The sequence below is a fragment of the Ptychodera flava genome, chromosome 3 (genome assembly GCF_041260155.1).
Source record: "Ptychodera flava strain L36383 chromosome 3, AS_Pfla_20210202, whole genome shotgun sequence".
Taxonomy (NCBI): Eukaryota; Metazoa; Hemichordata; class Enteropneusta; family Ptychoderidae; genus Ptychodera; species Ptychodera flava.
Genome location: NC_091930.1, coordinates 16,318,904 through 16,333,637, shown reverse-complemented (window position 1 = coordinate 16,333,637; position 14,734 = coordinate 16,318,904). Strand labels below are relative to the sequence as shown.

At 38.3% G+C, this 14,734-nt stretch overlaps 1 protein-coding gene across 2 annotated transcripts in view; it reads right to left on the bottom strand.

Annotated features, from left to right (window-relative positions):
• LOC139129634 (adhesion G protein-coupled receptor L4-like) overlaps positions 1 to 14,734 on the bottom strand; it is a 46,957-nt gene that overhangs the window by 16,936 nt on the left and 15,287 nt on the right. For both annotated transcript variants that reach the window (XM_070695298.1, XM_070695297.1), the window contains exons 3-12: positions 14,340 to 14,453; positions 13,441 to 13,632; positions 12,333 to 12,398; positions 10,519 to 10,671; positions 9,037 to 9,153; positions 8,427 to 8,524; positions 7,768 to 7,953; positions 6,887 to 6,955; positions 5,953 to 6,064; positions 5,749 to 5,853 (exon numbers count right to left, since the gene is read on the bottom strand). In XM_070695298.1, the coding sequence (XP_070551399.1) occupies positions 5,749 to 5,853; positions 5,953 to 6,064; positions 6,887 to 6,955; positions 7,768 to 7,953; positions 8,427 to 8,524; positions 9,037 to 9,153; positions 10,519 to 10,671; positions 12,333 to 12,398; positions 13,441 to 13,632; positions 14,340 to 14,453 (1,212 nt within the window). The remainder of the gene's footprint in view (positions 1 to 5,748; positions 5,854 to 5,952; positions 6,065 to 6,886; positions 6,956 to 7,767; positions 7,954 to 8,426; positions 8,525 to 9,036; positions 9,154 to 10,518; positions 10,672 to 12,332; positions 12,399 to 13,440; positions 13,633 to 14,339; positions 14,454 to 14,734) is intronic.

The following is a 14,734-nucleotide window of genomic DNA, read 5'->3' as shown; positions in this document are numbered from 1 at the left end:
GTATACTGTTTTCGTGATATTACTCAGACATCACGAATCGAATTTCATCAATTTTGGAAATGTGAACCAATTTAAAAGTATTCTGCGCAGAATGAATTAAAGATACAACACATATGAGAGTGTCTTTATTGACACACTTTCTAAGTTGGGAGGACTTTGAAAAAGTTTTCAATATGACCGATTTTAAAATTTCGTTACTTACAACGTCAGTATATCAAAATGACAATAAGCCTTTACAAAATAATCGTAACATACCCATCCGTAATCTGATAAAAATTGGTAAAAATTCGTAATACACTAGTTATAACATAGACACAAAACAGAACAGACAGTAAAGCACCGGTACACACTCATGTAACTCTCATTCTGGGACTGAATTACAGGTAAATCTGGACTCATTGCTCAATTGAATTCCTAACAATCACAATTCATTAATTTTGCAAATTACTCCTGTAAGCAATCCTAGTCAACAGACTTTGTAGACAACGTATTGCTTTTTCTTTCCTCTTTATCCTTTCTGTTGTGATTCACGTCGATTCACATCTTATTACGAAGACATCTCAAAATTATCGAGTAGTCATACACAGTATAGTGCTAATAGAAAAAAGAACAGTACACATATTTCACTGTTATATTAAGCTGTCAAAACTGTGCATTGCTGCACTAAAAGTCAAACCGCAGAACTGTTGCTATAAAAAATACTAAACAACACTACTGTACATTTATCTCTGCGTGCATTCCTATGTCGTTTTCATGTTTTTCGCGCATTCTTTTTGGTTGAAGAGTAAAAGAAATGAGAAGAAAAAAACCGCGTCACCGCATCAGTTTTGCAATGTCTAGGATGAGAAACAAATATATTTATAACAATTTACGCTAAACGGAAAAAATTAATAGAAGAAAAATAAATTTAGTAAGAGACAATGTGATGACAAATCGATCTATAGATCTATCTATTCACCCATCTATTGACCATTTAATCGAATTGATCGATCTATCGATTAATTGATATATCTTTCTATCGAATGGATAGATCCTTCGTTCTATCGATCGATCTGCCAATCAATTTATCTATCGATCGATTGATCGATCGATCGACCGACCATCTATCAAACATCGATAGATAGATCGGTCGATCTATCGATTGAGTGATTGATTTATCTATCGATACATTGATCGACCTATCTATCTATCTATCTATCTATCTATCTATCTATCTATCTATCTATCTATCTATCTATCTATCTATCTGTCTGTCTATCTATCTGTCTATCTATCTATCTATCTATCTATCTATCTATCTATCTATCTATCTATCTATCTATCTATCTATCTATCTATCTATCTATCTATCTATCAATCGATCGATCTATTGCTCCTCATGATTCGCTTAATCAGATATTATCAACTAATTGATACGTTATTGGTCGTTTTGAAGTGGTATTGGTTGACTACTCTATATTGTCAGTCGGTTTAATCCGTTATTGTTCATTGATACGTTATCGGTAAATTTGTTGATACGTTATCGGTTAGGAGAAATTACTACGTTATCGGTAAATTTTTACTACGTTATCGGTTAGAAAAAATTACTACGTTATCGGTTCGTTACTACGTTATCGGTTGATTTACTACGTTATCGGTAAATTTTTACTACGTTATCGGGTTTGATACATTGTCGGTTAGTTACTACGTTATCGGTTGTAACACGCCTGTCACCTGTATCATTGGACGATTAATGGCAGATTCTGTATCACAGTCGTAATGTGCATGATGCACGTGTCTTCGTTCCAAATTTGCGTAACAGTTTTGGCTTCACTGAGAATTTGATACATTTTATCGCGCTCTTTGTTATGATAATTGGCTCTAGACAGCGCGTAGAAATCGTAAAAAGCAAGCTTTCTCACATATCAGCGAGTTTTTTTTTCTGCAGATCATTCGACGGCGAGTGTATGTGTAGATCGTACAAAGTGTGACAGAGAGAGCGCGGGAAATGCGTTCAATGCAGTGAGACAGCAGCGTAGGGTAGCCTAACACCAGATTTATTCAGCGACCAGATAGATAGAGCCTATACTGTAAAGACTGCAGCATTCCGCCATGAACAGTTTTTAGGGGTCACTTTGAAATGAACTTGGAAAAATAGAATAGCCAAAATATTGTTTATCAGTGTATACTTGGTTTACCTCTTCTCGATTGCTTTCCCGTCTTTATGTAGTAAGGTACTTCGGTAGCCATTTCGAGAACACATGTTTTCTCAAAATTACCATAGAAGTGGTAATTAGTATAAAATTCAACAGAAACTGGGTAATCCGTAATTTGTAGGAATGGCGAAAAAGCCTAAGAATCTGCATTTAGTCGCTCGAATTTGCATTTTCTTTACAGGATTAAGATCCATGGAGGTAGGAAGGAGACGACAAACACCGCATACAATATCTCCGCATATCAGCCATGGATAAGTATGGGGAACACTCCTGTACAATATTAATTTATCACTTAAATGTACCATTTAAATAATTTCCACGTTCCTTTTCTGTGTTTGTGCTTGAATAATTCCCTAATAACAATACTCATTGGGCGGTATTACTTGCACATTGTCACACGCCTGGCAACATTTTTAAAAGTAGACACAGAGTCGCTAGTCCTCGATATGAAAGGGATAAAATTGCTTAATAGCCAAAGCACAAGTTTGCAAGATATTTACATTAAAAACATTACAAAAAATAATTGAAACAACAAAACAGAGCAATTTGAAGTAAACATCATTGAAAATAACATTACCCTAATTCTTTCAAGTCACCTAATCTAGAAACAAACCTAATTAGTCTAATTGATCTGTTTAAAATGTTTTCACAACAGATAATGAAACGGGCATTTTCATTCCTTAATTCCCCAGTGTATCTACCATCTTTGATCACTGTAGTTCATTCGGTTGCAAAATCAATTTTACAGTTGACATATTTAAATACCTATTTCCCTTTGTCATCTAATTTTATTATATTTGCAGCGGTATGAACCACTTTAAGCAGGTTTTTTCTCGACTGTGCAATTGCTCAAATTGCGCACTTCGAGCCATTGTCTGCCCTAGAAAAGTTACTGATAGCGCGGAAATCGTGCACGAAACAAAGTAAGCAAAGACGTCCACACACGTGAGTATGATCCCAAGCGCATGGTGTAGCGACCTGTCAATTTGCCGTTGCAAATTTCATTAAGCTTTCAAACTGGTGATGTGACGACGTGGAGTGTTCGCATCAAAAAGAACAGCCAACGACCTGATTGCGGTTCAGTCTCCATGAATACTAGAGTAATTTTATGTTCATGTTTTGATAACTGTCAACTTTGAACGCAGAACTTGAAACACTGTGTCAATTATTGAACTATGGAAATTTCCAGCTTTTGTGTAAGCAAGCTGCGGTCACGATCGATCTCGATTACAATGAAACAATCGTTTGATAGATGCTTATTTTAATGGATTTAGACCCTAAAATCCGGACAAAATTGTGCGCAACAGAACAAATACTTCAAAGTCTGAGTCGGGGAAACCAGATTGAGAGCAGCCAAGCACAACTCTAGCTAGACAAGGTTCAAGTCGGTGAATTTCTAAAAGAATAAAACCATTTGTACTTTTTCTCTTGTGTCTCTCCTATTTCATTCAAACCTATTTGGAATTTGGCAGCCCAGGCCAGGTTTTCCTAGTGATCGAACGCGTTACCTTTGAGTCTGCGCAGTAATGAATTAGTTTCTGCCGGATTCACCGACTTTGACTCCTTGCACAGTACCGGCGTCCAGACGGACTGTGTACACAGTGACGTAAAGCAAATACAAACTGATTGATAGCTGTGATATCGCAGGGGTGCTAGTTGCGGCTATCGCACGCGCTCGGGTCAAGGGTCATATCCACATTACGTCTACGATTGTTTTGCTTGGTAATTCAGTGACACCGATCTGTGTCGTAGCAAACTACCAAAACTGCCATGATTGGCTCGCAGCGGTACTGTTGCGGTGACCCTTGACCCGAGTGCGTTTGATAGCCGCCACTAGCACCGCTGCGATATCACACTCATTGACAGCCCTCCCCTTGGTTATTCTGGTCGATAAGAAGAATGCATCCACTTAAACATCGTTACATGCTTAGAAAATGTGGCAAAATTTCGTTCCTCGACCGCGCTTTAAAACTGATCGGTTGACCAATCGACAATTTGATCAACAAGGCCATGTGAATTGTATGCACGTCTCTTGGGAGATCGAGAGGTAAATCCTCCCAATATACGATGATATAATCTGATGAACAATAGATCTGTAAATACAAACGTCATCTCATCAATAATTTATAGCAATGCAGATCATGCAAGAAAGCAACGTCTGTGATTCAGGGAGAAACTCCCCTGTATAGCGTTCACCACACTCATTGCGTTCACCCCACTCATGCGTTTCACATGATAACAGAACACAAAACATAGCATTCACCAAATCACAGACTATAGAACCAGGTCAAATCACAAGCGTACAAACGTCATGATGTCGATGTTAGTGCGGGTGCTGCATGCGACATACACGACGAATACGAATTGCACGACGATCGATATGAAGCTCACCTTAGGAAGACAAAATCGACATCCGCAGTTACTGCCCCTAGAATCTCAAGTCTGCCCCTAATTTTGATGAATGGGGCACAAGGTGCCCCTTTCCACGAACATGCAGAGAAACACATCACTTTCATGACGTCGCCAACGTATAGATTAATAAGTCTATCCAATGCTGGCCCGGCCCGATAGTACACGTAGTGCCTTTTGGTGAAATTTGGCTCAGAGATACGAGTAGCCTACATGCCTAGATATCGTTTATGCACTCCAAGTTACATATGCATTGTCCTTAAAGGCGCCCTTCTCAATCCCAGGTTCTCGCATTAGCAAATGTGTCAACAGCCTATTAATAGCTTGTCATTCTTTTCTTTTCCATTGAATATTTCATCAAGTAAATAACATTTATATTAGATAAATCTGATAATTGAGCGGGGACTTAGAAGGCATTTTAATAATCACTTCAATCAACGACGCCCTTCATATGAAAATTGACTCCGCTATTACTAGACACTTGATTTTAGCGACAGTTTTGACAAAATCACTACTGTGGTGTCAGGGGTGTCAGACTTTGGATATTTTTTAAAACATGAACATAAAATTTAGTCTTTTCTTACCAAAAAATTAAGGAAAAATAGTCAATAGCAAAACGAAGACCCAAGTACATGTATGTACCTCTAAACTTACAAATATTTATAGCTTTCCCATTGCTATCCCGATCGCCCTTCGTGTATACGGTGTATCCTTTACAGATTGTTCAACCGGGCATAGTAGACCCATATGATCAAGGGTAAGCATAATTGGATAATTGGACCAGGTACAAAATCCAAGTCTTGGTAACACTACTTTAGCTCATAACGCTTCATATCAATCCGTCAATTACAACAATCAGAAACAACATCATTCCATCGATTTGTGATATCGAATGGTTTATTACTTTTCCTTTGTGGCATAACAACAATCTAAAAAGATATTTTGGTATGAGGTCACATCGCCATACTATACCTTCACGCTTTTTCTGGGCGCCATTTTGGCCTCGTCGACAATTTTTGCGCGACATTGCGCGTCAGTGACGCGAGGCCGCGCTCCATTCAATTAACTTTACGACTTATAATTGGAGTATACAAAATACCCTTACTAGAAAATTTTCCTGGATTTAACTCTAGGAGGACGTTACCTGAGTCGTCCTGCACTCTGCGTTTCACCCGCGCTTTGTCGTCTTTCCTGTTGCTCCCATATACATTCATTTCGGAAGTGACGTAAAATGGTTGAAATGCGAAGGCTGTAAGGAAAAACAGTACGCAGGGTCACGTGATTGATCAAGTTCAGCTTTGATAAATTTAAGAGACGGCAAGTATTCATTATGACGATTCTAACTTACCGATATTCTTTGTTGTATCATTGAGTGACTTCTTGGCGGACTGAGAGATGTCCTCAGTGAATCGTCGTATGTTTGCAATATGCCCGTCTACTGGGTTTCCCTCTAACTGCAACTGGAGGATGTAAAAAGAATATTGATGTAAAAATACCAGCCATTGCAGATATTGCTTCCTTTTTAAAAAATTCCCTTAAAGCCGCCTGTTCTCATTATGGTAGAGACGTTTTTGTTATTAGGATCACTGTGATCATGACATACAGGTTAAGGGTTTCACTTTCGAATGAAAGTGCATAGGATTATTGGGGAAAAAATTGCTAAGTAATACTAGTATCTTCTTGGTGGGAACTGCCGTCAATTCGGCGTCAGGGCAATACACGCCAGAATTATCATCGTTATGCCCACGTCCCTGGCGTCATTATATATTGTAGCCGAAACATTGGACTATGTGCCCGGGGTGGGTGACCGTTTGCTCCGGTGTAAAAAGGACATATGGTCTCCTGTCTCGCGGTAAAATAGTCCCTTATTATAATGTTTTTATTGCATGCCTCTTTATTTCATTCTCAATTTTTAGTTTACATACAACTGACAATCGTATGTTTTATTTCAATGTTAGGTGAAAATCTGTTGAAATTAATAACGATTTTTATCTTGCACTTATGCGGTTTGTTGATTGTTTTTGCATAATTTTGTAAAAAAAATATCATTTTCTATGTAAAACGTCTTATCTTATAGTTTCTAAATCTCGCAGTTGTCAACTTGAAAGTAGTTCCGGTTCACTTTCAGGCAAGTGATGCCCGCAACGTCATCAACGTTCGACCTACGAGGAATGTAATAAAACGGGTTATAAGTTTTCATAAACATTAGAACCTTTAAACTGGTCATCGTTTCTGTTTGAGCAAACTAATTATAAGAGATTTACTGTACATATTCTTCCTACCTGGAATATATCATGCCAAACATCAAACAGTTCTTCGTCAAAGTAAGATCCCAACAGCTTGAAAACGTCCTTGAAAAAAAGAAATTAACCTAATTATTAACATGTGTAATTAAATAAAAGCCATACACGCAGTGTTCTTATGGCGGCCTTGAATTCGATTAGAAATTAGTTTAATTGCACATGAAAGGGTCATTTCTTGTTATAATGAAAAAGTAGTTAAAAACAACGACGGTTTACACAAGTACGTGCTTTAAATATAGAATGTGTCTTAGAAACAGATATTCTAACTCTTACAATCTACAATAAGCTAACTCTGTTTCGGTCTACCACTTGTGGGGGCTCATTTTGAACCGCACAGAGTAAGTAATGTTTTAACCGGCTTACGTTGGGAAAAATGAAAATTTAATTTTTACTCGTAGAGTGGGCATCGACGTTGGCCATTTTGAACATCAAGTCTGGGTTGTATAAATTTGGGAAATTTACTTTTGCGGGTACCAAATGTTGCTCGATGACCCTGACCTTCATTTCTTGATTTCGAAAGTTAACGATTTAAAGTTTCCTGGCGGAAAGTTTCAGCAAAGGTTTGAAGTCTTCAAATTTTTGGCGGGGATACCTCGGTATTCCAGTGAGGTGTATTTCTCTCCTTGAACCGTTGCGAGAAAATTTTATGTATTGGCAATTAAGGGTTCACAAGTTACCCACATACGATTGAATATCTGAACCAACAAAAATATTAACACACGCAATGCCTGATTAAACACAATTTAAATCCTAAATTCTTATGATTGCATAGCTTGTCATTTGAGATCAAAAGTGCGATGAAATGATATCGACAGCGGTTCAGTCAGCTCACCTTTCAACTAAGTATGACAAATACTTACGTGGATAAATGCTTTCTTTGAATCTTCGCTTGCGTTAAACGTCAACGGGGACGCATTCAGTAGATTTCGAACGAGCTCGGCGCTGGCCAAGAGATTGCCGGGCGTGATGATGTCATCCGATTCTACGATGCTCTCGAGATCGTCCAGTACGTCGTTAGCGGAAGCCAGGGTGTTTGCCCTTTCCGCCTGTTGAAAGAAAACATGCGATTGGTAAAATGATATGCGCGCCAAGATTACAAGACGGCAAAAATGTAATAATGTCGTCTTCAAGTCTCTTGAATTCTATAAGTTTGAACCTCGACAAAAACACGTTATATCCATGTAAAGTGATTAGAAGGAATGGTATAATATAGTTCTCAAAAACACGCCTGGCATAAAGACGGATATCTCAAGGGGCTGTACAACTGTTTACACAATAAAAAAGTAATTAAAGGACCGTTAAATATATCATAATGGGAAGATTCCTAAAAGACGAGTTATTCTTTCAAAAAACATTCAAATTAATGGTGCAGAAGAGTATTGGAATCAGCCAATTCAGTCGGTGTACACACAAATGGCGAGCAGGATCACCGATCGCCTGGTGCAAAATGAGTACGCACCGAAACAATCGACCGACAGACAAGACCATTGGAAACACCGACGTATAGCTTCATATTTACCTTGGCATTGATCTCAAAGAAATCCTCAGACACGCACTGCGTTACATCGGGATCAAGCCATTGCCCATCGCTTCCACACTTTCTGGTCATCGTGCCGGCTGACGAACCAACAGAACACGTATTAACCTTCTGTCGTGTTTTTTCATTAATCATTAATGTTCTATGATGATTTCTTTCACGTTATAAATATTAATAGTACATGATGCTTTGATAAAGTCCGCCTGTCTGTTACTGAAACATTTAATAATTCGCCATGTAGGCAGGACAGTAAGTGTTTGATATGCGATGTTATGGGTAATTGGTGAATTGCTGTATTCGTTTAATTTCTACCTTGGCGTATCGAAAATATGATTCAATTTCCCCAAGCAACAGGATGTCGACTGTATGATTGTTGGAAAGAATTCAAGCAAAACAACGCGAATGCCATTACGTGAAAAATTGCCACATTTCAGGGATATTTTGTAAGGGTCTGTGTGTTACAACCTGGCTACCGTTAAAGAGAAGATTTCTGTCATAGTGAGTTTAAGGTTAAGCTCTTCTCAAACAAATAGATTCCGCCTACAAAAGATGTTCTGCAATGTTAACCCCAAGGGACTATTCTACCGCTTACCGACTGACGGGCCACTGCATGGTTTTCTCTCAGTCACACAGCCGGCAGCTGTCTCTTTCCATTTAGCTACTCCAATGTCACTGACTTCCAGTGGACATTTCTTTGTAACAGTCTCTTCTGAAAAGATAACAAAACAAAATAAAACCCACACGAATAAGTAGAACTGTCACTGTTTTGGATTCGAAGGTAAAACAATATGGTCATTTACGGTTCGTGACTATGTGTGCTATGTTCACCCATTACCCTAAGGTATGTCTTTTGTTACCCCTAAATAAGAAAATGTTAAATTGCTATATGCCTGAGGTGGTTCAGTATCAACCAATAAGCCGGGCAAGGGAGAGCCATTTTGTCCACGCACACGAAACACTGCGCACTACAACGAATGTTGTCGAAAAGCTTGGACTGTACATTCCCCGTGCCATCAGCGTCTCATGTCGCTAACATTGCTTGTTAATGCAACTCGATTCTTGATGGTTTTAATGGCTGCTACACCCTTTGCATCAGCAGGTAAATTTAAACGTTTAAAGCTTGTAGAATGCTATATGCCTTAGGGAAAAATATTCAAACTCTAAACCTTTTGTTCTACATATACATTTTGGTCTACATTTTTAGAACTCATTTTGAAACCCATGGAGTAAATACAGTTTCCATCGGCTCATTATCTTTTTCCACTGAATATCGAAAATTGAATCGTAGGACCCCATGGAACATTTCGGCCCCAATGTGAAATGGTCACTCAATTGGTGTCTATAAATTTGTAATCTTTTAAAGTGAATAAATATATAGATAAATAAGTTTTGTCTAAAGAGTTAACACAGGACTGGCGACCATTTTGATATCTTAAATCCCGCTATTCTCCAGTACCGCATTGTTCACTGCGACCCATGATTATCATTCTTGTTATCGAAAGACCCATGATTATCATTCTTGTTATCGAAAGACCCATGATTATCATTCTTGTTATCGAAAGACCCATGATTATCATTCTTGTTATCGAAAGACCTATGATTATCATTCTTGGTTTCAACGGCCTAGGGAATAATTTAACGTTTTCTTGAGGGACGTTTGGGAACAAAATGTTTAGGCTTTTCAATTTCTTGGCGCGAACTACCTTAAGTGTATTTCAGGTATATTTGTGTGTACTTAATTTTCGCGGGTAAAGTTCACATATGCGGCCCTTGGAATATTTTACACTGGTGAATTAAATGTTCAAAGAACTTTTCCTGGCGGTTTGAAGCAATAATAATGAATAATAATAAAAGTTTGAATAGGCCGCGGCTTTATCCCTTTACAGACAATTTAAACATTTCGATATTAACATATATGGTTACCTTCAACATATTGTACATTTCCACACGCTGAATGTATCGTTTCGTTATTCAAATAACGCAAATTATCATGTTCAGACCGCATGGTAGTGAGATGAACGATAGCTCTGTCACCCTAAAATGATAAGCGAAAAAAAAAAACACTTGCCATTACCGTCGCATATTTTAGCCTTCCCCTGCGGAGATGGCTTACAAACACCAGCCATCTCTTCAAAACCATTTGCGCATGTGCAGTTATATCCACCGGCTGGGTCTTCACAAATCTGGTTTGGAAAGTAGTACCCGCAAGTGCGACACTTATCAGAACCTGTGATGTGTTCAAAGTGAAACAAGTATAAAAAGTGATATTCATCGTATTTTTTATTTGTCAATTTTGGATTTATTGACCTGACAATTTCTTGATATGAAAAAACGTATTGAAGGAACAATCTCTCTTGGCCACATAGTATTTACATGTTATTGCCCAATATCCCCTCTTCCTGTGTCGTAATAGCATGGGTGTCCGATTTGTGCAGCGTTTGACACGAGAACAGCAAAGTTGAGTGTCTAACGCAGAATAAACTGACACGAATGTAGATGTGACGCAAGGAACTAGCGACATTGGCTAATAACCGATTTATTGTACACCCATGCCCAGAAATTTACAAATGATAGGAACAACCTGAAATTTTTAGGATTTATTTTTATTTTGCCACGTGTGCATAAATATGTGACTACTTGTGTAAACAGGCTTCAATCATAAGCTATTTGCAGAAGTCAAAAACAACTGCGACAAACGTCGATATCTCAACGAACGCGTGTCCATGAGAAAAGACACCAAACTCATAAATAATCGCTCGGGAAGAACTTTTTATGGTGCCCTGTGTTATAACAATAGTAGCCGATTTAAAACTTTCCACTGCTTTAAATCTCCCTCGATTGCGATCAGGCTCGATCGTCTTTAACAGAGCGGATGAGAGGAGGCAATTTTGTTTATTTATACCGAGATTTGCCATGGCAGCAGGTGTCGCGCCCGCGACATCGTTGTCACCGTCACGGCACGCGCTCACTACCTTTTCGGAGGTAGACTGTGCCGTTGGAATGACAGAAGGTTTGCTAGAGCTTGTCCAAAAATTGAAAAAAAAATCTACAAAGGAACCCAACGGAAAAAATATTACAGGATTCAATATGCTATTCCCGTATACAGAGAGCGGCAGCCATTTTGTTGTTACGTAATTTACTATTACACTGCAAATGTAGTTCGAGAATACTCCAAAACCGATGACGTAAATCGTACATATCTCGACGTTTACCGTGAAATATGACAGCTGACATTTTACGTTAAACGTCACGATGACGTTGAAGCGACATGGGCATGGGTTTATGATAAAAGTTTGTATGATGTTAGTCATGGATGGAGACTAATTCTCCGTGAATATCATTTCTCCAAGTCAGAACGGTTGATGCTCATTAGAGCTGGTTGTGATACACACGAAAAAGACGGGTGAATTTATTACAAGGGTTAATGATGGAGTGCATTTGTGAGGCCGTTTGGCGCTATTTCTACTGCCATCTACATGCAAGGTAGACTGAACAATAAAGTGCTACGTAAATAGCAACGTTACATTGTATATTGGGTACACACTTTGTGCAAAAATAGCGCTGTTCACGGTTACAGGTTTGTTATTAAATATAGCTGCACTACTGCTTGAAATGCGGACAAATTGTATCAATGGTGCATGTGTGGCTGTTTTTGCAGCTTACACTCTGAGTCGTCAATAGTATCCCTTGTTATACTAGCAGTTGCCTATTAAGATGCATTTTCGTCATTCTGGCATGCGTAATTTTCAAAAGCGTAATTTCAAAATGCGTACAAATGTTTATTTTCGCATATTAATGATAAAACAATGACGTCAATCATGAACAGTCCTATACTATATTCGTCGTATAGCTATGGTAGGTGAGGGGACTGTGAGCACTTGAACTTACTTTTGCGTTGCACAGTGTTGATAGTCGCCCTCACTGGGTATGCTGTGTCATCTTTATCTGTCGTCCCTGTATGACACAGAAAACAGTGCGCATTGAATGGATTCTCACGTAGCGTATACAATTGTTATGTGAACGAAGGCACATTTGACGTACATAACCACAATGTAGTCTAAAACTAGCACCACGAGGGAATTTCAAACACCCGAACTATGACAAGCTCATTATGAATAACGAGCAGGTCATATTCAAGAACTCTTTAAAAACAATATTCTTTGAATCCGTTCACAAAACAGTTGCCAAAATGAAGCCCAAATTGACGATTTCATACATCCGCTAACTTTGACCCTAGGCACTGTAATATTTTACTTTAATCAGCTAGATAAATTTATTTCTGTGCTATTATTTTTTTTACAATTTAAATATTTGTACTGCGCTGTACATGAGCCAGGAATCTCAAAACGAATACCAGAATACAAGCCACAATCAATGTAAGTGATACAGTGTATATAGTACTATTTTTCTTTAATTTAATCCCTCCTGCACCAGAGAACGTACATACGCGAAGATGGGGAGCAGTTGCAGTTATTCCGCGCAATGTCGATGATTTATCGCTATATCATTTTGGCGACGTCATTGAAGGCGGGAAAGTCGTTTTTACGGAAAACTCTATTGACTGATTAAATGTTTACACTGCACTTCATAAATAGCTGTACATGAAAGCGGTTAATAACAGGAAATTAAAGTAGGGGAAAAACAACATGTCCCTCTTGTTTGGAGCAAGTCTTCTTGTGACATGCTAAAGCTCTTTACTTTTAGACTTGTTTCGTTTTACAGCTTGTCTGTCTCTGCTTACTTTGCTGAAAATAACACATGATTGATGTTACCGTTACAGCCTACGGGAACGTTTTTTAGCCTTCTATTTTCTAACACACAGTCCCTGAAGTTGATGACACTGTCACGTTTTAAATTATTCTGTTATGACTTTAATCAGACCATTTCATTCTAATCAGCCACAGGATCAATACTTAACAGCGCTGAAGGGACAAAACGAAAACTGGTAGATAATTGTTTTTGTTTGTAGGGCGATATACAATAAACTTTTGATTACCCCGCGTTATAAAGGCTGTGTTTCCGGTCGAAACGTCAGCTTCTTTTTGCGTAGCTGTTGAAACTGTGTCCGTCGTCTGCTGCTGTTCTTGTTGTTTTATTGCTGTTGAGTTCCTAAGCACAGTCGACTTTCTCGTCAATGTGGCATTTTCGTGAGTCGTCCCGGATGGTGATGCTGTCATTTTTGCGATGTCTGTCCATTAAATGGAGAGAGAGAGAGAGAGAGAGAGAGAGAGAGAGAGAGAGAGAGAGGGGACAGACAGACAGACAGAGACAGGCCAATTGACACACAGACAGGAAGAGAATTTAACCTTTGCAGGAGCAATGTTCTTTAATTATTCATTGAACATATCCTCAGAAAAACACATTTTTCAGGATAACGAGAATGTCACCAACTTCTCCAAATATTGCGAAATAAAAATTGACTCTGTGAATTTGTAATGAATAGAAATTGTTATGAAGGCCCGTCCTTGTTTATCCATCGACGGATTCAACTCCTATCATTTACATAAGGTAGAACGCGCCTCCGACTCTCAAATTTTTCCAATTCTTTTCCGTCCTACCACTTGTAGGGGCTCATTTACAGCTCATGGAGATATATAAAATTGGCAGTCTTAGTTTTTATCGAACATTCTTAATTTAATTTTCCCCACTAGAGTTAAGGCAGGGATGGCGGCTATTTTGAATTTCGAACATCCCAAATAATCGGTAATTTGTTTCGCTAGTTCCAATTTTTTCACCGTGATCCCCAATTTATATTATTCATTTTGAAAGAGAATGGTTGAAATAATATATTCCTTGCGGAAAGTTTGAGCGAAGGTTTAAGTCTCTCACTTTTGTGGCGTATACTATTTTAGCAATTGCATTAGAAATTGCAGCGTTTCTAAAATGAGCACCTACCGATTTCACAGTTTTTTCCCGACATGCCACCTACACAGGAACATGTGTAGTCACGGTATATGTCTATGCAAATGCCGTTGTTTTCACACGGGCTTGAAGCACAGTCGTTGACATCTACATGGAAAATGCAATACAAAGACCAAGAATATGTTATGCGTGTGCCCTAAATGACAGAACGTTTAATGAATGTCACGGAAATATGTTTTGATTACATACGTATACCGACCGCTGATCTATTTTAGGTTTACTTAGATATAATTTGCTGAGTCATGTCGATTAAAATAAATCAAACTGATGAAGAAAACATACAAAATACAATGTTATAAGGGTACATTTGCCGCTGACTTAATTCATGTAACACTGAAAGCATTTTGTAACATTTTGTAACAGAAATT